This window comes from Scomber japonicus, chromosome 14 (genome assembly GCF_027409825.1).
Source record: "Scomber japonicus isolate fScoJap1 chromosome 14, fScoJap1.pri, whole genome shotgun sequence".
Taxonomy (NCBI): domain Eukaryota; kingdom Metazoa; phylum Chordata; class Actinopteri; order Scombriformes; family Scombridae; genus Scomber; species Scomber japonicus.
This window is the reverse complement of record NC_070591.1, coordinates 1,973,398-1,993,397: the sequence shown is the minus strand read 5'-3', so window position 1 is coordinate 1,993,397 and position 20,000 is coordinate 1,973,398. Positions and strand designations below refer to the sequence as shown.

The 20,000-nt window shown below is 42.4% G+C and overlaps 1 protein-coding gene and 30 non-coding genes across 31 annotated transcripts in view; 30 read left to right on the top strand and 1 right to left on the bottom strand.

Annotated features, from left to right (window-relative positions):
• Positions 1-20,000, bottom strand: part of LOC128373179 (LIM domain-binding protein 3-like) — a 64,092-nt gene that overhangs the window by 32,185 nt on the left and 11,907 nt on the right. The window contains exon 2 of the mRNA XM_053333473.1: positions 3,750-3,901. Coding sequence (XP_053189448.1) covers positions 3,750-3,901 — 152 coding nt within the window. The remainder of the gene's footprint in view (positions 1-3,749; positions 3,902-20,000) is intronic.
• Positions 9,932-10,005, top strand: trnat-agu (transfer RNA threonine (anticodon AGU)). Its single transcript has one exon. It is a non-coding gene; the product is annotated as a tRNA-Thr (tRNA).
• On the top strand, positions 10,173-10,246 carry trnat-ugu (transfer RNA threonine (anticodon UGU)). Its single transcript has one exon. It is a non-coding gene; the product is annotated as a tRNA-Thr (tRNA).
• trnat-agu (transfer RNA threonine (anticodon AGU)) lies at positions 10,557-10,630 on the top strand. The gene has a single exon. It is a non-coding gene; the product is annotated as a tRNA-Thr (tRNA).
• On the top strand, positions 11,255-11,328 carry trnat-agu (transfer RNA threonine (anticodon AGU)). Its single transcript has one exon. It is a non-coding gene; the product is annotated as a tRNA-Thr (tRNA).
• On the top strand, positions 11,469-11,542 carry trnat-ugu (transfer RNA threonine (anticodon UGU)). The gene has a single exon. It is a non-coding gene; the product is annotated as a tRNA-Thr (tRNA).
• trnat-cgu (transfer RNA threonine (anticodon CGU)) lies at positions 11,741-11,813 on the top strand. The gene has a single exon. It is a non-coding gene; the product is annotated as a tRNA-Thr (tRNA).
• On the top strand, positions 11,959-12,032 carry trnai-aau (transfer RNA isoleucine (anticodon AAU)). Its single transcript has one exon. It is a non-coding gene; the product is annotated as a tRNA-Ile (tRNA).
• Positions 12,493-12,566, top strand: trnat-agu (transfer RNA threonine (anticodon AGU)). The gene has a single exon. It is a non-coding gene; the product is annotated as a tRNA-Thr (tRNA).
• trnat-agu (transfer RNA threonine (anticodon AGU)) lies at positions 12,695-12,768 on the top strand. Its single transcript has one exon. It is a non-coding gene; the product is annotated as a tRNA-Thr (tRNA).
• Positions 12,993-13,066, top strand: trnat-cgu (transfer RNA threonine (anticodon CGU)). The gene has a single exon. It is a non-coding gene; the product is annotated as a tRNA-Thr (tRNA).
• On the top strand, positions 13,216-13,289 carry trnat-ugu (transfer RNA threonine (anticodon UGU)). The gene has a single exon. It is a non-coding gene; the product is annotated as a tRNA-Thr (tRNA).
• trnat-agu (transfer RNA threonine (anticodon AGU)) lies at positions 13,522-13,595 on the top strand. Its single transcript has one exon. It is a non-coding gene; the product is annotated as a tRNA-Thr (tRNA).
• Positions 13,724-13,797, top strand: trnat-ugu (transfer RNA threonine (anticodon UGU)). Its single transcript has one exon. It is a non-coding gene; the product is annotated as a tRNA-Thr (tRNA).
• On the top strand, positions 13,922-13,994 carry trnat-ugu (transfer RNA threonine (anticodon UGU)). The gene has a single exon. It is a non-coding gene; the product is annotated as a tRNA-Thr (tRNA).
• trnat-agu (transfer RNA threonine (anticodon AGU)) lies at positions 14,176-14,249 on the top strand. Its single transcript has one exon. It is a non-coding gene; the product is annotated as a tRNA-Thr (tRNA).
• Positions 14,399-14,472, top strand: trnat-agu (transfer RNA threonine (anticodon AGU)). Its single transcript has one exon. It is a non-coding gene; the product is annotated as a tRNA-Thr (tRNA).
• trnat-ugu (transfer RNA threonine (anticodon UGU)) lies at positions 14,622-14,695 on the top strand. The gene has a single exon. It is a non-coding gene; the product is annotated as a tRNA-Thr (tRNA).
• On the top strand, positions 15,120-15,193 carry trnat-ugu (transfer RNA threonine (anticodon UGU)). Its single transcript has one exon. It is a non-coding gene; the product is annotated as a tRNA-Thr (tRNA).
• trnat-ugu (transfer RNA threonine (anticodon UGU)) lies at positions 15,338-15,410 on the top strand. Its single transcript has one exon. It is a non-coding gene; the product is annotated as a tRNA-Thr (tRNA).
• Positions 15,569-15,642, top strand: trnat-ugu (transfer RNA threonine (anticodon UGU)). The gene has a single exon. It is a non-coding gene; the product is annotated as a tRNA-Thr (tRNA).
• Positions 15,814-15,887, top strand: trnat-agu (transfer RNA threonine (anticodon AGU)). The gene has a single exon. It is a non-coding gene; the product is annotated as a tRNA-Thr (tRNA).
• trnat-agu (transfer RNA threonine (anticodon AGU)) lies at positions 16,130-16,203 on the top strand. Its single transcript has one exon. It is a non-coding gene; the product is annotated as a tRNA-Thr (tRNA).
• trnat-ugu (transfer RNA threonine (anticodon UGU)) lies at positions 16,332-16,405 on the top strand. Its single transcript has one exon. It is a non-coding gene; the product is annotated as a tRNA-Thr (tRNA).
• trnat-cgu (transfer RNA threonine (anticodon CGU)) lies at positions 17,276-17,349 on the top strand. The gene has a single exon. It is a non-coding gene; the product is annotated as a tRNA-Thr (tRNA).
• trnat-agu (transfer RNA threonine (anticodon AGU)) lies at positions 17,592-17,665 on the top strand. Its single transcript has one exon. It is a non-coding gene; the product is annotated as a tRNA-Thr (tRNA).
• On the top strand, positions 17,798-17,871 carry trnat-ugu (transfer RNA threonine (anticodon UGU)). Its single transcript has one exon. It is a non-coding gene; the product is annotated as a tRNA-Thr (tRNA).
• trnat-agu (transfer RNA threonine (anticodon AGU)) lies at positions 18,005-18,078 on the top strand. Its single transcript has one exon. It is a non-coding gene; the product is annotated as a tRNA-Thr (tRNA).
• Positions 18,207-18,280, top strand: trnat-ugu (transfer RNA threonine (anticodon UGU)). Its single transcript has one exon. It is a non-coding gene; the product is annotated as a tRNA-Thr (tRNA).
• trnat-ugu (transfer RNA threonine (anticodon UGU)) lies at positions 19,293-19,366 on the top strand. Its single transcript has one exon. It is a non-coding gene; the product is annotated as a tRNA-Thr (tRNA).
• trnat-ugu (transfer RNA threonine (anticodon UGU)) lies at positions 19,511-19,584 on the top strand. Its single transcript has one exon. It is a non-coding gene; the product is annotated as a tRNA-Thr (tRNA).

The following is a 20,000-nucleotide window of genomic DNA, read 5'->3' as shown; positions in this document are numbered from 1 at the left end:
TTTGGGGCATTTTGCCTTTATGTACAGGTTAGTAGAGAGAGACAGGAAACTGGAGGCAGAGAGGGGGCAATGACACGCAGGGTAGGACCGCTCGGTGCGGGATTTGAACCGGGGTCTCCTGCAGTGAGGACTGTCGCCTCCACACACGGGCCGGGTGCTCAACCACATAACTGAGATATTTTTTTGTTCTTTATTTTTCTTCCTTTTCTTTCTGTTTCTGTTTTATTATCAGCTTGTCAGTCAAACTGTGAAGCTTTGACCCCAATGAACCTGAATGAAAGCTCACACACACACACACACACACACACACACACACACACACACACACATACACACACACACACACACACACACACACACACACACACAGCTGAATGAATAATATCTGACACCTTTATATTTGTGTCTAACCCTTTCCTTGTGATTTCTGTCATGTTGATGTGTGAGAAGCTTTTTTCTGTTTCTGACAACAAGCTCTGACCCTGAAATGAAAATAAAAAGATAGATTGACCCTTTTTTTTCTGTGTCGGGGTTAACACAGGTCAAACAGCTTATTTATATTCTGTTCAGTCTACAGAGAAGAAACAGCAGCCTGTGTGTGAATAACGAAGGAAAACTAAAAGATAACAGACTCCTCCTCCTCCTCCTCTTCCTCCTCCTCCTCCTCCTCCTCCTCCTCCTCCTTCTCCTCCTCCTCCTCCTCCTCCTCCTCAGCATCTTATCTTCTTCACCTGGAGGGTTTGAGGTTTATGAGACTTTGCTCAGAGTCAACGTTCATTTCCTGTCTGCTGTTATCAGATCTGCAGCTTAACGGACACATCGCTGCTTTTCTTTACAGGTTTCAGCTCTTAGATTCATTTATTATATATATTATATATATATTATAGAACCTTATGAACCTACTAGAACACTGCGCTCCCAGCTCATAGAACCTTATGAACCTACTAGAACACTGTGCTCCCAGCTCATAGAACCTTATGAACCTACTAGAACACTGCGCTCCCAGCTCATAGAACCTTATGAACCTACTAGAACACTGCGCTCCCAGCTCATAGAACCTTATGTACCTACTAGAACACTGCGCTCCCAGCTCATAGAACCTTATGAACCTACTAGAACACTGCGCTCCCAGCTCATAGAACCTTATGAACCTACTAGAACACTGCGCTCCCAGCTCTTAGAACCTTATGAACCTACTAGAACACTGCGCTCCCAGCTCATAGAACCTTATGAACCTACTAGAACACTGCGCTCCCAGCTCATAGAACCTTATGAACCTACTAGAACACTACGCTCCCAGCTCATAGAACCTTATGAACCTACTAGAACACTGCGCTCCCAGCTCATAGAACCTTATGAACCTACTAGAACACTGCACTCCCAGCTCTTAGAACCTTATGAACCTACTAGAACACTGTGCTCCCAGCTCATAGAACCTTATGTACCTACTAGAACACTGTGCTCCCAGCTCATAGAACCTTATGAACCTACTAGAACACTGTGCTCCCAGCTCATAGAACCTTATGAACCTACTAGAACACTGTGCTCCCAGCTCATAGAACCTCATGAACCTACTAGAACACTGTGCTCCCAGCTCATAGAACCTTATGAACCTACTAGAACACTGTGCTCCCAGCTCATAGAACCTTATGTACCTACTAGAACACTGTGCTCCCAGCTCATAGAACCTTATGAACCTACTAGAACACTGCCCTCCTTCCTTCCTTCCTTCCTTCATCCCTTCCTTCGTCCCTTCCTTCCTTCCTTCCATCTTCCTTTCCTTCCTTCCTTCCTTCCTTCCTTCCTTCCATCTATCCTTCCTTCCCCCCTTCCTTCCTTCATCCCTTCCTTAGTCACTTCCTTCCTTCTCTTCCTTCCTTCCATCTTCCTTTCCTTCCTTCCTTCCTTCCTTCCATCTATCCTTTCTTCCTTCCTTCCTTCTTTCCATATTTCCTTCCTTCCATCTTTCCTTCCTTCCTTCCTTCTTTCCATATTTCCTTCCTTCCTTCCTGTCTTCTCTTCCTTCCTTCCTCCCTTCCATCTTCCTTTCCTTCCTTCCTTCCTGTCTACTCTTCCTTCCTTCCTTCCATCTTTCCTTCCTTCCTTCCTGTCTACTCCTCCTTCCTTCCTTCCATCTTTCCTTCCTGTAAAGGGTTAAAGGAAGTCGCTTTAGTGACTGAAACTATTTCTTGTGCACATGAACACTGAGCGGATGGATACGCTGCCTGCCTGCTGACTGACGCAGCCCCCCCCCCCCCCCGATCTCCTGTAGATCCTTAGGAGGGTCTGTCAGCTGTCAGCCGTCACCTCCTCTCGTCCCGCGGGAGCCCAAACTGTCCTGACCTTTAAACGTCCGCCTGACAAACACCAACCCGACCGACCGATCAGCTGTGTGCTGAGACTCAGGGTTAACCGTCGGGGGAAACAGGAAGTAGGACATGAAGAAGAAACTTTAAACCAGGGGTGTCAAACTCGTTTTCATTCAAGGGCCACATAGAGCCCAGTTTGATCTCATGTGGGCCGGATCATTAAAAAGATGGAAGGAAGGAAGGAAAATAAGACAGGATGGAACGAAGGAAGGAAAGAAGGATAAAAGGAAGAAAGAAAGGGATTAGGACAGATGGAAGTAAGGAAGAAACGGAGGAAGGAAGGAAGGAAGGAAGGAAGGAAGGAAGGAAGGAAGGAAAAGAAGACAGGAAGTTCCATCGTGTATACATGTTTTACTTTCTGTAACCACTGGGTGATCGTGGGAGGGTCAGGCTTCATCCAGTTGATAGTAATCATTTTTCTTGCAATCATCAACAAAATATGTAATATATAACATTGTTCTGTGGTAAACAGGTGATCAGGAAACACATCTAATAAAAATAACAAAGAGTCCATAGGAAGGTCCACTGTCCAAGATTTTTTCCAGTTCATTTTTGGGGATTTTAACCAAAGTCCTTCTAAGGCAAGTCGTCTCACTCGGCGGCAAAATTGGCCACGCCTCCGGGCAGCTATTTGGCCATAGGAAGACCAACCGGCTAACTAAATGAATAAGGAGAGAGCTGTATCTCCATTTTCCGAGGTTAAGGGACATAAAAAACATATGTTTTGAAATCACAATGAAAATCAAACTATAATCGCTGAAAGGGTTTGATGGTTTGGTATCAAATTAACGTTTTAAAAGCCTTTTTCCTTACAGGCATCTTGGACTGTGCATGCGCAATACTTCACGACAGTCTTCATTTACGGCAGGCACTGACAGCAAGACGTCATCTTACGCTCACAGCAGAGACAGGAGTTTGCTCACAGTCAACTTTCCCAGATCATGCCACAATTTTGGATAAAGCATTACAAAATATATGTACACAAAGTAGTATAAACTGCTGATCATGTGTTTTAAAATGTCGCTGTTGAAAATGACTTCCAAGTGTCGCAAAAACGTGACCGCGTAGGACCAGCAAGATGATTGGAGCAACGGCACCAGAAGAGGCGGGACATGTGCAAACACCGGCCATCTTGGCGTTACGTAGTTTCCCTGCATGCATTTCAATGGGAGATTTTTTCAGTGATATGTCTCCTCTTATTATAATGTCTCTGTTTTAACGCAATTCCTCATGATGTTATTGATGTAAAGAGAGTCAGAGTTTCACCTGTCATACCTCATCAGGGTCGATGATGATGTAATGTGTGTGATTATTACAGGATTCATTCACATGTTGGTGTAAAAGTGAGCGTGAGAGGGTTAGGGTTCTGTCGGCTCTTACTTGGACATGGTGAGCGCCAGGTTGTAGTTGGCCATCTTGATCTTGTTCTGCGCCTCCAGGTGAGTCATCCCGTCGGTGCTGACGCCATCGATGGCGACGATGACATCACCCTGCATCAGGTTTCCCTGCGCCGCCTTGCTGCCCGGAGTGATCTGAGCACAAGAAATAATAAACACGATAACCACATGTTTCCATCTCAAAGCATCTCTGACGGATAAAAGGTTAAAACAGGAAGCTCAAACTCTGCTTCACTCAAAGGCCACAAACAGAGATGGAAGGAAGGAAGGAGGGAAGGAAAGAGGGAAGGAAGGAAGGAAAAGAAGACAGGAAGGAAGGAAGGAAGGACGGAAAGAGGGAAGGAAAAGAAGACAGAAGGAATGAAGGAAGGAAGGAATGAAGGAAGGACAGATGGAGGGAAGGAAAGAGGAAAGAAAGGGAGGAAGGAAAGAAGGAAAAGAAGGAATGAAGGAAAGAAGGAAGGGAGAAAGAAAAAAAAGACATAAGGATGGAGGAAGGAAGGAAAAAAAGACAGGAAAGAAAGATGGAAGGAAGGAAAGAAGGAAGGAACGAAGGAAAGAAGGAAGGAAGGAAGGAAGGAAGGAAAAAAGAAAGGAAAGTGGGCATACACATACACAATAAACCAGAGAAGACTCGTTAGATCTGAAAATATCAAAAGTTATTTAAATACCTTCAGAGTAATGAACATGTTTACAGTCATTTAAAGATGATCAGCTTGACAAAATATTAGGAACACCTTTCAATATAATTCACCCTAATTCACCACAATCATTCAATAATGAACATAAAGCAGAATTTACACCTTAATGTCAAAAAAATGTATAAACTTCATAAATGTAGAATTTATAGCAGAGCTGCTGTATTGGATTAAATTAGATTGGAAGCCAGTGAATGTATTTTATATAGTGAACTTATTCTCTGAACTATATTTTATAGTAATTACAAGTTATATAGTATTATCAGCTGATAAAACGCGCAGCACCGCAGCATTTTACACATTATGCCGTTAATATCAGCTGTTTAGTTGGAGCCGTTCATTTACTCTGAGCCGGTTAGCCTGAAACGTGTTGCTATAGTAACGTCACAGTTAGCCCTCACAGTTAGCTTGAAGCTTGTTACTATAGCAACATCACAGTTACCTGTTTGAGGATTAACGTTGTTAATGGTGACATCTCATGGCGCTGTTTTCATCAGCTGAGCAGATTCTGCCTCAGATGATGTAGATTTATGTTTTAACCAGCGGTCTGTGTTTGTTTCCTTAAACTTAATATCACTGTTAGCAGTTAGCTTGTCTGTGTTTGTTTCCTTAAACTTAATATCACTGTTAGCTTGTCTGTGTTTGTTTCCTTTAACTTAATATCACTGTTAGCTTCTCTGTGTTTGTTTCCTTAAACTTAATATCACTGTTAGCTTGTCTGTGTTTGTTTCCTTAAACTTAATATCACTGTTAGCGTGTCTGTGTTTGTTTCCTTAAACTTAATATCACTGTTAGCGTGTCTGTGTTATGCTAGCGGGAGGTACAGAGAGCTACAGGTGTGTTCAGGGTCGCCGTCAGACAGTCGGACACAGCGGTTCCAGCCCGCTGCAGACGTTGGTTGAACATTAATATACATCGCTGTAAATGTGTGCGGGAATTTCCTGCATTATAAGTGTTGGATTTGCGGGAATCAATTAAAATGTGCGCAATACCCGCAATCCCGCGCTGAAATTCAGGCCCTGATCTGAGTGACTTAAAATTGAGGTTTTGTAACATCAGCTGATAAAACGCGCAGCACCGCAGCATTTTACACATTATGCCGTTAATATCAGCTGTTTAGTTGGAGCCGTTCATTTACTCTGAGCCGGTTAGCCTGAAGCTTGTTGTTACTATAGCAACATCACAGTTACCTGTCTGAGGATTAACGTTGTTAATGGTGACATCTCATGGCGCTGTTTTCATTAGTTTTTCGGGCTCCGCTGTTTTTGTCTGAGCAGGTTCCTCTGTTAGCTTGTCTGTGTTTGTTTCCTTAAACTTAATATCACTGTTAGCTTGTATGTGTTTGTTTCCTTAAACTTAATATCACTGTTAGCTTGTCTGTGTTTGTTTCCTTAAACTTAATATCACTGTTAGCAGTTAGCTTGTCTGTGTTTGTTTCCTTAAACTTAATATCACTGTTAGCTTGTCTGTGTTTGTTTCCTTAAAGTTAATATCACTGTTAGCTTGTCTGTGTTTGTTTCCTTAAACTTAATATCACTGTTAGCTTGTCTGTGTTTGTTTCCTTTAACTTAATATCACTGTTAGCTTGTCTGTGTTTGTTTCCTTTAACTTAATATCACTGTTAGCTTGTCTGTGTTTGTTTCCTTAAACTTAATATCACTGTTAGCAGTTAGCTTGTCTGTGTTTGTTTCCTTAAACTTAATATCACTGTTAGCATGTCTGTGTTTGTTTCCTTTAACTTAATATCACTGTTAGCTTGTCTGTGTTTGTTTCCTTAAACTTAATATCACTGTTAGCTTGTCTGTGTTTGTTTCCTTAAACTTAATATCACTGTTAGCTTCTGTGTTATGCTAGCGGGAGGTACAGAGAGCTACAGGTGTGTTCAGGGTCGCAGTCAGACAGTCGGACACAGCGGTTTCGGCCCGCTGCAGACTTTGGTTGAATTTATTTTATTTAATTTATTTATTTTGAAGACTGTAGATCAGTAATTGTTCACAACTATATTGAGCTGTTACAGATGCCGTAGTTTTCAGGATGTAAACTTGTATCCAGCACATGTGCGTTACTTGGCATTCAAGTCATCACACACAGATGTATGTTTGTATGGTCTGTAATGTTTGCATCCTCTGCACTGTGGTTATTAAACCAAGTTTGAAGCTGCACTACAAGTCTTATTTCGAAGCACATCTTTCCACAAAGACGTTAGTTAAGGCGGGAGGCGTGTGTTGCTTAGCTGTAAAGTAAACCCTGCTTCAGATCAACTTTTAAATCCATGTTTCCACAGAAGGAGGACTGTGGATTTAGTCCTCCATCACTTCCTGGAAACATTATGAAGGATATAATGGTCAGTATGAACAGGAGGAATCATTACAGCTAGAAAAACACACTTAAATGTTCATTTGGGCTCCTGACTGTTGGTTTCAGTAATAGTGAACCTGTCCTCTCAACACTATCTGTGCAGCTTTAGGGCAGAAATGTTTCCCTAAAACACCCAGAGATCCTTCAATCAACCTTTTTAGATGTGAAGGTGATCCAGCAGCATCCACAGCAGGAACTCCTCACATAGACGCTTCATGTTGGCATTTAACTTTAACTTGGTTCATTATGTAGAGTTAGAAGTTGTGTCCTTTCAGTCAGTAGGTTTGTAGGTTTGTGTTAATCAGAAGCTCCTGCAGTCGTTCATATGTATTAAATATGCTGTCACCATGGAAACAACATCAGGGAAACGGACACAAAGCAATAAATACTACTTGGTCTCTTCTCACAGTATAAACCCTTAACACTGCTCACCGGCTGCAGACGTGTGTGTGTGTGTGTGTGTGTGTGTGTGTGTGTGTGTGTGTGTGTGTGTGTGTGTGTGTGTGTGTGTGTGTTTGTGTGTTTGTGTGTATGAATTTGTGCGTGAGTGTGTGTGTGTGTTTGTGTGTATGAATTTGTGCGTGAGTGTGTGAGTGTGAGTGTGTGTGTGAGAGTCAGTCTTTAGAGAGTCTGTTATCATGTGTGTGTGTGTGTGTTTGTGTGTATGAATTTGTGCGTGCGTGTGTGTGTGTGAGTGTGAGTGTGTGTGTGTGAGAGTCAGTCTTGAGAGAGTCTGTTATCGTGTGTGTGTGTGTAGATGTAAAACAGGTAAATCATTGGTTTAATGATGCAGACAGCTGTTACATCATGAAAACATCACTGCAGCTTAAACCTGTTGCTGGATAATATAATATAATAAAATATATTATACTATAATATAATATAATATTTGTGTTTTCCTCACTAGGAAATCACAGAGTAACATCTGAGCAACAGAAATAAAACAGTTTCCAACCAAAACCCAAACAGACGAGGTCACACTTTACTACTTATTTTAGCTGAGGGGCTAATTTGATATCAAGCTATTTCGTAGTATGATATTATTATTATTATCTTATAATTATTTGCTTCCATTTTTAGGGACTTTATAAAACCCTACCTCTGACTAACACTGCTCACCAGCTGCAGACTCTGTTCGATGCTCTGAGTTCAGACACGCATTTATCTCTGATGGAAACATTGCAGTTTGCAGGGGTTGTGATCTTTCATTAACGGTGTCTGTCTGTAACCTCCAGGCCTCCGCGGCGCCGCCAACAACAATGACGGGACGCAAGTGTTCATGCCTGAGCGTTAAACCCCAGACAGCTGTCCATACAGCGCTAACCCCCGCTGACTCACATCCACTCACTCCAATTACAGCAGAAATCCCTCCTGCTCTCACTGCTCTCTCTGTCTGCCTTCTATTTCCATCCAGCTACAGGCCATGACCTCTGACCTCTGACCTCTACACCTGGAGGAGATAGTACAGGAGGAGCAGGCGGAGGAAGAGGGAGGTGAGGTGTTGTAGGATGGGGAGGTGTAGAAATAGGACTGGGGGGTTTTATCCTTGAAGTCACATGTGATAAAAAGACAATGCTTTAACCCTTACATACTGTTCAGGGTCTAATTTGACAAATTTTTTACATTTGAAAGAAGAAAAAAAACACCTTTTTATTTTAGCCAGAAATTTGATGAGTTATCCCAAAGTGACCCATATGCAAAATTGTAATATGCAAAAAAAACCCAACAAATATATCAACTTTCTAAAAATGTTTTTGTGCACATTTATTAATTATTGTTTTGTTTCTCCATCGACAAAAAAAGCATAAAAACTAAACCTTACATTCTTTATCTTTCTTTTCTATTAATCACCAATTTATTAAAGACTGATGATGATTGGTGGTCCCAAAATTATGTATATAGACCAATTATGAAGGCATTACTCTAAAATGCCAGAATATGAACAGTGTGTAAGGGTTAAGTAGAGCCAGACCGATATATTGATATCAGAATTAGTTTTTAGGCATCGGCCCCAAACATCCAGTATGGGTCAGACTCTAGTTTTTAGCTTCACATGTGAAAAGGATAGAGTCACATATAAAGTGAAACATGTCACATACGAACCAGTCACACATTTTGAAGTCACACATGTATCTTAAAATTCACGTAATACTTCCTGTTTACATCCTCCAAAGCATAATAAGAAGTATATATCTAAAACTAAGAGAAACCTTATCCTCCAAACTGAATGAGACAGGAACAAAGAATAATAATAATTAGACACTGAAACTCTCCTCACTACATTCATGAACACATATCTGCCTGTACGTCGCCCCCTGCCTGCAGGGAGAGGAACAGCAGAGAAACAGGAGAAATCTGCAGGATTAACAGAAAAAAACACAGCAGCTGAGACGTGGATGAGACTGTACCATACGCACTAACACACACATACACACACATACATACATACACACACACACACACACACACACACATACACATACACACACACACATATACACACACACACACACACAGAGTGATAAAGGTTAAATAGCGCTCTGACACTTGGCTGACGATCTCTTTCTGACTCATCTGGCTGACATTTCCACTGAACGAGGGTGAATGGGTGTGAATGAAACATCGCCCCCTGGAGACGAGCGGTTAGCGGCTGCTGACAGTGACGGACAGCTGGGAGCTCATCCCAGTTACAGTCTGCTCACATTACTGGTACCAGTTACAGCCGGATGTAGTCCTGCAGTCACAGACTCAAACACCTGAGTGTGGCTGATTTATAATTCACATATATCCTCATTACAGTTACATGCTTGTTCATTACTTTAAAACCTTTATTAATCTGCAGAGGGGAAACTGGTTTGGTTGTCCACATAACTCCCGTTGTTTGATCATCTATCAGCAGTATGACATCATCTGTCCGTCACACATCACTGTTAATCAGTAATGATGTTTTATGATGTGACAGCGCTGTGGTTAAGGTCTGGTTACGTTTGGTTTGGGTTCAAATGATCACTTGTTAAAGGTTATAGAAACATGCTGGGTGTACTGTATGAAGTTACTGCTTCCTTAAAGTTGGGCGACCTTCGTTGTCATGGTTACAACTATAGTCTGAGGTGCTGTGGCTTAGCTGGTTAAAGTGCCTGTCTAGTAAACAGGAGATCCTGGGTTCGAATCCCAGCAGTACCTGATATACAACAAAGTCCTCTTCCTTGAACTACAACTTCAAACAGAATCCTGAAACTTTATGAGTCCACTCCATGAAAGCACGAAGAGAAAATCTAACTGCATTATCATGTTTTTGTTAAATGGCTTCTTCAGGAAAACTTTTAATAGCATCCACAGTGTAAGAAAGCGGTGCTGTGGCTTAGCTGGTTAAAGCACCTGTCTTGTAAACAGGAGATCCTGGGTTCAAATCCCAGCAGTACCTGAATGTACGACAAATTGTCTCCTACAATTTACATCTGTTTGAGGAAAATCTCTGTACAGTATTCTGAACCTTTAATGCCAGGAACACACCGAAAACTCACGGCGCAGTGTGGCTGCCGAGATTTTACATGGCAACTCACCGCAGGCCGCTTTTCGGTGTGTTCCCGGCGTACGAGTCCACTTCATGAAAGCACAGAAAATGGGATTATCTGTAAACCTTCCTATTGGTCCCTTAATTTGAAGTAGCATGCAGCAAATGTTGGGTTTGCATCAGCAGTTACTCAACTAAACTCTGACACACCTCAGAGAGAGGTGCTGTGGCTTAGCTGGTTAAAGCGCCTGTCTAGTAAACAGGAGATCCTGGGTTCAAATCCCAGCAGTACCTGATGGTTGTAGGTTACTTTCACAGTAGCACATTCTTCACAGTCTGCCTTGCTGGATTCTCTAAAAAGCTATAATGTTGATTCTCCTAATGAACAAAATGACTGTCTAACTTTCTTTGAAGCATTATTTCTACATCTTATCCCAGAATACCTGCGTGGTGACCAAGACAATAAACATAACTTTATCATTTCAGTTCATAAAGTTCATATGAAAGCAGCTGTGATCAGAGGTGTTGTGGCTTAGCTGGTTAAAGTACCTGTCTAGTAAACAGGAGATCTTGGGTTCAAATCACAGCACTACTTGTGAGATGCTGTTCAAAGACACGTTGCTAGGAGGAATGAAGAACCCGTAATCACAAACATTTTATTTTGAAGCAGCAAAGCTAGAAATCTTGCGTTTGCATCATCAGTAAACCCAGTAGTACCCATCTAACAGATTATCTCCAAGAAATCAACAAACCCTTCACAGTATCCTGAAACTTTATGAGTCTACTTCACGAAAGCACAGAAAAGGAGAAAATCTCTAAACCTCCAGTTTGGTCTCACTGTAGTGATCAGTGTCATGTTGATTTTGGTAAATGTCTTCCTCAATTGACCTTTGCACAACATCAACATTTAGGGCAAGGGGTTCTGTGGCTTAGTTGGTTAAAGTGCCTGTCTAGTAAACAGGAGATCCTGGGTTCAAATCCCAGCAGAACCTGATGGGTTTTGATCTTAACTCACAATGAGGAATTTTTCTAAAGACTTTAGTCTTGTAAAAGCTTTTAAATTGAATCAGTAAAACAGCATTGGGTTTGCATCAGCAGTAACTCAACACGACTCTGACAAAAGTCCTTCAGAGGTGCTGTGGCTTAGTTGGTGAAAGCGCCTGTCTTGTAAACAGGAGATCCTGGGTTCAAATCCCAGCAGCACCTGATGGTTGTAGTCTTTCTCTATTCTGCATCCACCACAAAGATACTAAAAGTAGGCTGCTCTCTCAGGAAGTTAACATCTATCCATCAGCTGAATATCTTTGAGAACGTCAGCTTGGGCTGTGGGGAATACTCATCACAATTTTTTCTTTAGTTATTAAATATTTCCAATTTTCACCTGGATTACATATACACATCTGTGGCGCTGTAGCTTAGTGGTTAAAGCGCCTGTCTCGTAAACAGGAGATCCTGGGTTCAAATCCCAGCAGTGCCTTTATGTGGTCGTTTCCATGATTAAACACTCATATTCATCAAAACCCACATAGGACTTTGTTTTCTTCTTGATTATATTTTCAGTTCTGGTCATAGATAACTTTACAGATTTCAATCAAATGAGATAAAATGAAGAATCAAACACCGGTGCTGTGGCTTAGTTGGTTAAAGTGCCTGTCTAATAAACAGGAGATCCTGGGTTCAAATCCCAGCAGTACCTGAAAACCCTGACACAAGAATTAGCACTACAGCAATTGTTCTTGGTGTAGTGATCAGTATCTCTTTCTTGGTAAATGTCTTCCTCAATTAACCTTTGAACAATATCCAACAGGAAAACAGGAGGTGCTCTGGCTTAGTGATCCTGGGTTCAAATCCCAGCAGTATATCCCAGCAGTACCTTGCCACATTTAACAGACAAATTGTCTGTAAGAAACTGGAACTAGTTGAACAAACCCTTCATAGCATCCGTAAACTTTATGAGTCCACATCATTAAAGCACGGAAAATGAGACAATCTCTAACGCTGAGAACACCAAAAAGCACTTTGACGGCGGCAGTGCGTTGAAGTGCTTTTTGGTATAAACCCTCTTACTGGTCTTACTGCAGTGATCACTATCATCTTGGATTTGATAAATTGCTTACTCAATTATCCTTTGAGAAACATCTATTGTAAGAGCAAGAGGTGCTGTGGCTTAGTTGGTTAAAGCGCCTGTCTAGTAAACAGGAGATCCTGGGTTCAAATCCCAGCAGTGCCTCTGTGTGACTCACTTCCCTTTACCGAAAATTAAAGGCTCATTTGCATAAATCAAAACCCACTATATTTCTGTTCATAGATGACTTTACAGATTTGAATGAAATGAGAGGAGAAGGCACATCAATTATAGGTGCTGTGGCTTAGTTGGTTAAAGCGCCTGTCTAGTAAACAGGAGATCCTGGGTTCAAATCCCAGCAGCACCTGCATATGAAATCATGTTCTCTTCTGCATCCACCACAAAGATACTGCATGTTGGCGGCTCTGTCAGAAAGTTAACTTCCATCCATTATCTCAACATTTGAGTATCTCAGCTTGGGCTGTTGGAAACACTGATCCAACTTTTCTGACATTGTTCCCATTTTCATACTGTTATGGTTTTAATCTATTTGAAAAATAAAGAAAAAACTGTGTTTGCATAAATATCAGAGGTGCTGTGGCTTAGTTGGTTAAAGCGCCTGTCTCGTAAACAGGAGATCCTGGGTTCAAATCCCAGCAGTACCTCTGTGATATCAACTCCATGATTGAAAGCTCATATACATGAATCAAATCCAAAACTGGAGGTACTTTCCCTCTCATTTACATTTTCAATTCTGTTCAAACATAACTTTGCCGATTTCAATGAAATGAGAGGAGACGAAGAACTAAACACTGGTGCTGTGGCTTAGCTGGTTAAAGCGCCTGTCTTGTAAACAGGAGATCCTGGGTTCAAATCCCAGCAGTGCCTGATGGTTGTTGGGTAACTGTCATAGTAAAGAAGTAACTCATTACTTTCTCTGAGGCTTTATATCTCCGTCTTATCCTTGGACACTTGTTTGGAGACCAATTTGCTTTAAAATGTTCTTTCCTCATTTACAACCAAAGTAACAATATGGATCAGAAATCAAGACAAAAACTTTATCATTTCAGTTCATAAATGTCTTCACCTGTGTTTGACTGCACCTTTAAAGCAAGACAGTGGCGCTGTGGCTTAGTTGGTTAAAGCGCCTGTCTAGTAAACAGGAGATCCTGGGTTCAAATCCCAGCAGTGCCTCTGTGTGACTCACTTTGCTTTACCAAAAATGAAAGACTCATTTGCATAAATCAAAACCCACTTCATTTCTGTTCATAGAAGACTTTACAGATTTGACTGAAATGAGATGAGAAGGCACATCAGCTACAGGTGCTGTGGCTTAGCTGGTTAAAGCCCCTGTCTTGTAAACAGGAGACCCTGGGTTCAAATCCCAGCAGTACCTGACACACTTGACACAACAAGGAAAGGAGAGAACCTCTAAAACTTGATCAGTAGCTTGTGTTTTTTTTTCTCGGTAAATGTCTTCCTCATTGAACCTTTGAACAACATCTAAAACAAAAGTAGGAGGTGCTGTGGCTTAGTGGTTAAAGCGCCTGTCTTGTAAACAGGAAATCCTGGGTTCAAATCCCAGCAGCACCTATGAGATGCTGTTTGAAGACATATGGCACTGAGGAACACACTCACTTGCCTATAAATTCTTCCTAAAGATATGTTCCTCTCAGATAATTGTTTTTCAGCTTTTAATATGAAGGAGCAAAGCAGCAAATGTTGGGTTTGCATCAGCAGTAACTCAACACGACCATGACACACCTCATAGAGAGGTGCTGTGGCTTAGCTGGTTAAAGCGCCTGTCTAGTAAACAGGAGATCCTGGGTTCAAATCCCAGCAGTGCCTCTGTGATATCAACTCCATGATTGAAAGCTCATATACATGAATCAAATCCAAAACTGGAGGTACTTTCCCTCTCATTTACATTTTCAATTCTGTTCAAACATAACTTTGCTGATTTCAATGAAATGAGAGGAGACGAAGAACCAAACACTGGCGCTGTGGCTTAGCTGGTTAAAGCGCCTGTCTAGTAAACAGGAGATCCTGGGTTCAAATCCCAGCAGTGCCTCTGTGATATCAACTCCATGATTGAAAGCTCATATACATGAATCAAATCCAAAACTGGAGGTACTTTCCCTCTCATTTACATTTTCAATTCTGTTCAAACATAACTTTGCTGATTTCAATGAAATGAGAGGAGACGAAGAACCAACCACTGGTGCTGTGGCTTAGCTGGTTAAAGTGCCTGTCTTGTAAACAGGAAATCCTGGGTTCAAATCCCAGCAGTGCCTGATGGTTGTTGGGTAACTGTCATAGTAAAGAAATAACTCATTACTTTCTCTGAGGCTCTATATCTCCATCTTATCCTTGGACACTTGTTTGGAGACCAATTTGCTTTAAAATGTTCTTTCCTCATTTACAACCAAAGTAACAATATGGATCAGAAATCAGGACAAAAACTTATCATTTCAGTTCATAAATGTCTTCGCCTGAGTTTGACTGCACCTTTAAAGTGAGACAGTGCTTAGTTGGTTAAAGCGCCTGTCTAGTGAACAGGAGATCCTGGGTTCAAATCCCAGCAGTGCCTCTGTGTGACTCACTTTCCTTTACCAAAAATGAAAGACTCATTTGCATAAATCAAAACCCACTATATTTCTGTTCATAGAAGACTTTACAGATTTGACTGAAATGAGATGAGAAGGCACATCAGCTATAGGTGCTGTGGCTTAGCTGGTTAAAGCGCCTGTCTTGTAAACAGGAGACCCTGGGTTCAAATCCCAGCAGTACCTGACACACTTGACACAACAAGGAAAGGAGAGAACCTCTAAAACGTCCTATTGGTCTGACTGTAGTGATCAGTAGCTTGTGTTTTTTTTTCTCGGTAAATGTCTTCCTCAATGAACCTTTGAACAACATCTAAAAGGAAAGTAGGAGGTGCTGTGGCTTAGTGGTTAAAGTGCCTGTCTTGTAAACAGGAAATCCTGGGTTCAAATCCCAGCAGTACCTCTCTGTGACTCACTTTCCTTTCCCCAAAGAAAGACTCATCTGCATAAATCAAAACCCACTTTGAAGGTAATGCGTCCCTTCCTCTTAAATCTTAATTTTTGTTCATCAATGTCTTTGCAGATTTGAATGAAATGAAAGAAGAAGACACATCAGTTATAGGTGCTGTGGCTTAGTTGGTTAAAGCGCCTGTCTTGTAAACAGGAAATCCTGGGTTCAAATCCCAGCAGCACCTGTGAGATGCTGTTTGAAGACAAATGGCACACTCACTTGCCTATAAATTGTTCCTAAAGATATGTTCCTCTCAGATAATCATTTAAAAGGTTTTAATATGAAGGAGCAAAGCAGCAAATGTTGGGTTTGCATCAGCAGTAACTCAACACGACCCTGACACACCTCATAGAGAGGTGCTGTGGCTTAGCTGGTTAAAGCGCCTGTCTAGTAAACAGGAGATCCTGGGTTCAAATCCCAGCAGCACCTGATGGTTGTTGAGTTACTTTCACAGTGGAGAGTAAAGAAACAACTGATTATCTTTCTATTCATTTCTCCATCTTGTTGGACACTTGTTTGGGGACCAATTTGCTTTAAAATGTTCTTTCCTCATTTACAACCAAAGTAACAATATGGATCAGAAATCAAGACAAAAACTTTATCATTTCAGTTCATAAATGTCTTAACCTGAGTGTGACTGCACCTTTAAAGTAGAATAAAAGGTGATCTGTGGCGCTGTGGCTTAGTTGGTTAAAGCGCCTGTCCAGTAAACAGGAGATCCTGGGTTCAAATCCCAGCAGTGCCTCTGTGTGACTCACTTTCCTTTACCGAAAATTAAAGGCTCATTTGCATAAATCAAAACCCACTTCATTTCTGTTCATAGATGACTTTACAGATTTGACTGAAATGAGATGAGAAGGCACATCAGCTATAGGTGCTGTGGCTTAGCTGGTTAAAGCACCTGTCTTGTAAACAGGAGACCCTGGGTTCAAATCCCAGCAGTACCTGACACACTTGACACAACAAGGAAAGGAGAGAACCTCTAAAACTTCCTATTGGTCTCTACACTCCGCCAGGGCTGCCCTTTGTCACCGATCCTGTTCAGAATTTTTATGGACAGGATTTCTAGGTGCAGCCAGGGCGTTGAGGAGTTCCGGTTTGGTGACCTCAGGATTGGGTCACTGCTTTTTGCTTATGATGTGGTCCTGTTGGCCTCATCAGACCGTGACCTCCAACTCTCACTGGATCGGTTCGTCGCAGAGTGTCAAGGGGCTGAGATGAGAATCAGCACCTCCAAATCCGGAAAAACCGGAAAAGGGTGGAATGCACTCTCCGGGTCGGGGATGAGATCCTGCCCCAAGTGGAGGAGTTCAAGTACCTCGGGGTCTTGTTCACGAGTGAGGGAAGTAGTGAGGGTAGTGACCGAAAGACACAAGATCGTGGGTACCAGCGGCCAAAATGAGCTTCCTCCGTAGGCTGGCTGGGCTCTCCCTTAGAGATAGGGTGAGAAACTCAGTTATCCAGAGGGAGCTCGGAGTAGACCCGCTGCTCCTTCGCGTCAAGAGGAGCCAGATGAGGTGGCTCGGGCATCTAGTCAGGATGCCTCCCGGACGCCTCCCTGGTGAGGTGTTCAGGGCACGTCCCACCGGTAGGAGACCCAGGACACGCTGGAGAGACTATGTCACTCGGCTGGCCTGGGAATGCCTCGGGATCCCCTGGGAAGAGCTGGACGAAGTGGCTGGGGAGAGGGAAGTCTGGGCTTCCCTGCTTAGGCTGCTGCCCTCATGACTTATTTAGTCATTTAAAAGCAATAAAACAGGAAATGTTGGGTTTGCATCAGCAGTAACTCAACACGACTCTGACAAATGTCCATCAGAGGTGCTGTGGCTTAGCTGGTTAAAGTGCCTGTCTCGTAAACAGGAGATCCTGGGTTCAAATCCCAGCAGCACCTAATGGTTGTTGGGTTACCTTCATAGTAAAGAGACAATTGATTACCTTTCCATTACTTTCTTCGAGGCTTTATATCTCCATCTTATCCTTGGACACATGTTTGGAGACCAATTTGCTTTAAAATGTTCTTTCCTCATTTACAACCAAAGTAACAATATGGATCAGAAATCAAGACAAAAACTTATCATTTCAGTTCATAAATGTCTTCACCTGAGTGTGACTGCACCTTTAAAGTGAAACAGTGGCGCTGTGGCTTAGTTGGTTAAAGCGCCTGTCTAGTAAACAGGAGATCCTGGGTTCAAATCCCAGCAGTGCCTCTGTGTGACTCACTTTGCTTAACCGAAAATTAAAGGCTCATCTGCATAAATCAAAATCCACTTTATTTCTGTTCATAGATGACTTTGTTCACAGATTTGAATCAAATGAGAGGAGAAGACAAATCAGTTATAGGTGCTGTGGCTTAGCTGGTTAAAGCGTCTGTCTTGTAAACAGGAGACCCTGGGTTCAAATCCTAGCAGTACCTGAGCTACCTGACACAAGAAAAAAAGGAGAGAACCTCTGAAACTTCCTATTGGTCTCACTATAGTGATCAGTAGCTTGTTTTTTTTTCACCTGAGTGTGACTGCACCTTTAAAGTGAAACAGACAGTTATCTGTGGCGCTGTGGCTTAGTTGGTTAAAGCGCCTGTCTAGTAAACAGGAGATCCTGGGTTCAAATCCCAGCAGTGCCTCTGTGTGACTCACTTCCCTTTACCAAAAATGAAAGACTCATTTGCATAAATCAAAACCCACTTCATTTCTGTTCATAGAAGACTTTACCGGTTTCAATCAAATGAGAGGAGAAGGCACATCAGCTATAGGTGCTGTGGCTTAGCTGGTTAAAGCACCTGTCTTGTAAACAGGAGACCCTGGGTTCAAATCCCAGCAGTACCTGACACAACAAGAAAAGGAGAAAACCTCTAAAACTTCCTATTGGTCTCTACACTCCGCCAGGGCTGCCCTTTGTCACCGATCCTGTTCAGAATTTTTATGGACAGGATTTCTAGGTGCAGCCAGGGCGTTGAGGGGTTCCGGTTTGGTGACCTCAGGATTGGGTCACTACTTTTTGCTTATGATGTGGTCCTGTTGGCTTCATCAGACCGTGACCTCCAACTCTCACTGGATCGGTTCGTCGCAGAGTGTGAAGGGGCTGAGATGAGAATCAGCACCTCCAAATCCGAGTCCATGGTTCTCAACCGGAAAAGGGTGGAATGCACTCTCAAGGTCGGGGATGAGATCCTGCCCCAAGTGGAGGAGCTCAAGTACCTCGGGGTCTTGTTCACGAGTGAGGGAAGGATGGAGCGTGAGATCGACAGGCGGCGGTGCTGAAATAAGCTGGAAGCCTATTTCAGCACCGCCGCATCTCTCAGGGTTGTGTTGAGTTACTGCTGATGCAAACCCAACATTTGCGGCTTTGCTCCTTCATATTAAAAGCTGAAAAACTTAAAAAATGATTATCTGAGAGGAACATTTCTTTAGAGGAAAGTGAGTGTGTTCCTCAGTGCCATGTGTCTTCAAATAGCATCTCACAGGTGTTGCTGGGATTTGAACGCAAGATCTCCTGTTTACAAGACAGGCTCTTTAACCACTAAGCCACAGCACCTCCTACTTTCCCTTTAGATGTTGTTCAAAAGTTCATTGAGGAAGACATTTACAGAGAAAAAAAAACAAGCTACTGATCACTACAGTGAGACCAATAGGAAGTTTTAGAAGTTCTCTCCTTTCCTTGTTGTGTCAGGTGTATCAGGAGATCCTGGGTTCAAATCCCAGCAGTGCCTCTGTGTGACTCACTTTCCTTTATCGAAAATTAAAGGCTCATTTGCATAAATCAAAACCCACTATATTTCTGTTCATAGATGACTTTACAGATTTGAATGAAATGAGAGGAGAAGACAGATCAGCTATAGGTGCTGTGGCTTAGCTGGTTAAAGCGCCTGTCTTGTAAACAGGAGACCCTGGGTTCAAATCCCAGCAGTACCTGATCTACCTGACACAAAAAGAAAAGGAGAGAACTTCTAAAACGTCCTATTGGTCTCACTGTAGTGATCAGTAGTGTGTGTTTTTTTTTCTCGGTAAATGTCTTCCTCAATGAACCTTTGAACAACATCGAAAGGGAAAGTAGGAGGTGCTGTGGCTTAGTTGGTTAAAGCGCCTGTCTTGTAAACAGGAAATCCTGGGTTCAAATCCCAGCAGCACCTGTAAGATGCTGTTTGAAGACACATGGCACTGAGAAGCAAACTGACTTTCCTCTAAATTCTTCCTAAAGATATGTTCCTCTCAGATAATCACTTAAAAGGTTTTAATATGAAGGAGCAAAGCAGCAAATGTTGGGTTTGCATCAGCAGTGACTCAACACAACCCTGACACACCTCATAGAGAGGTGCTGTGGCTTAGCTGGTTAAAGTGCCTGTCTAGTAAACAGCAGTGCCTTGACACACTTAACAGACAAATTATCAGCAAGACACCACAGCTAGATGAACAAACCCTTCATAGTACCAGGGAACTTTCAGTCCACACCATGAAAGCACAGAAAAGGAGACAATCTTTAACAGCCGAAAAGCGGACAGTGGCGCTTTGCCATGCAAACTCGCAGCGTTGGTGTGCTCCCGGCATA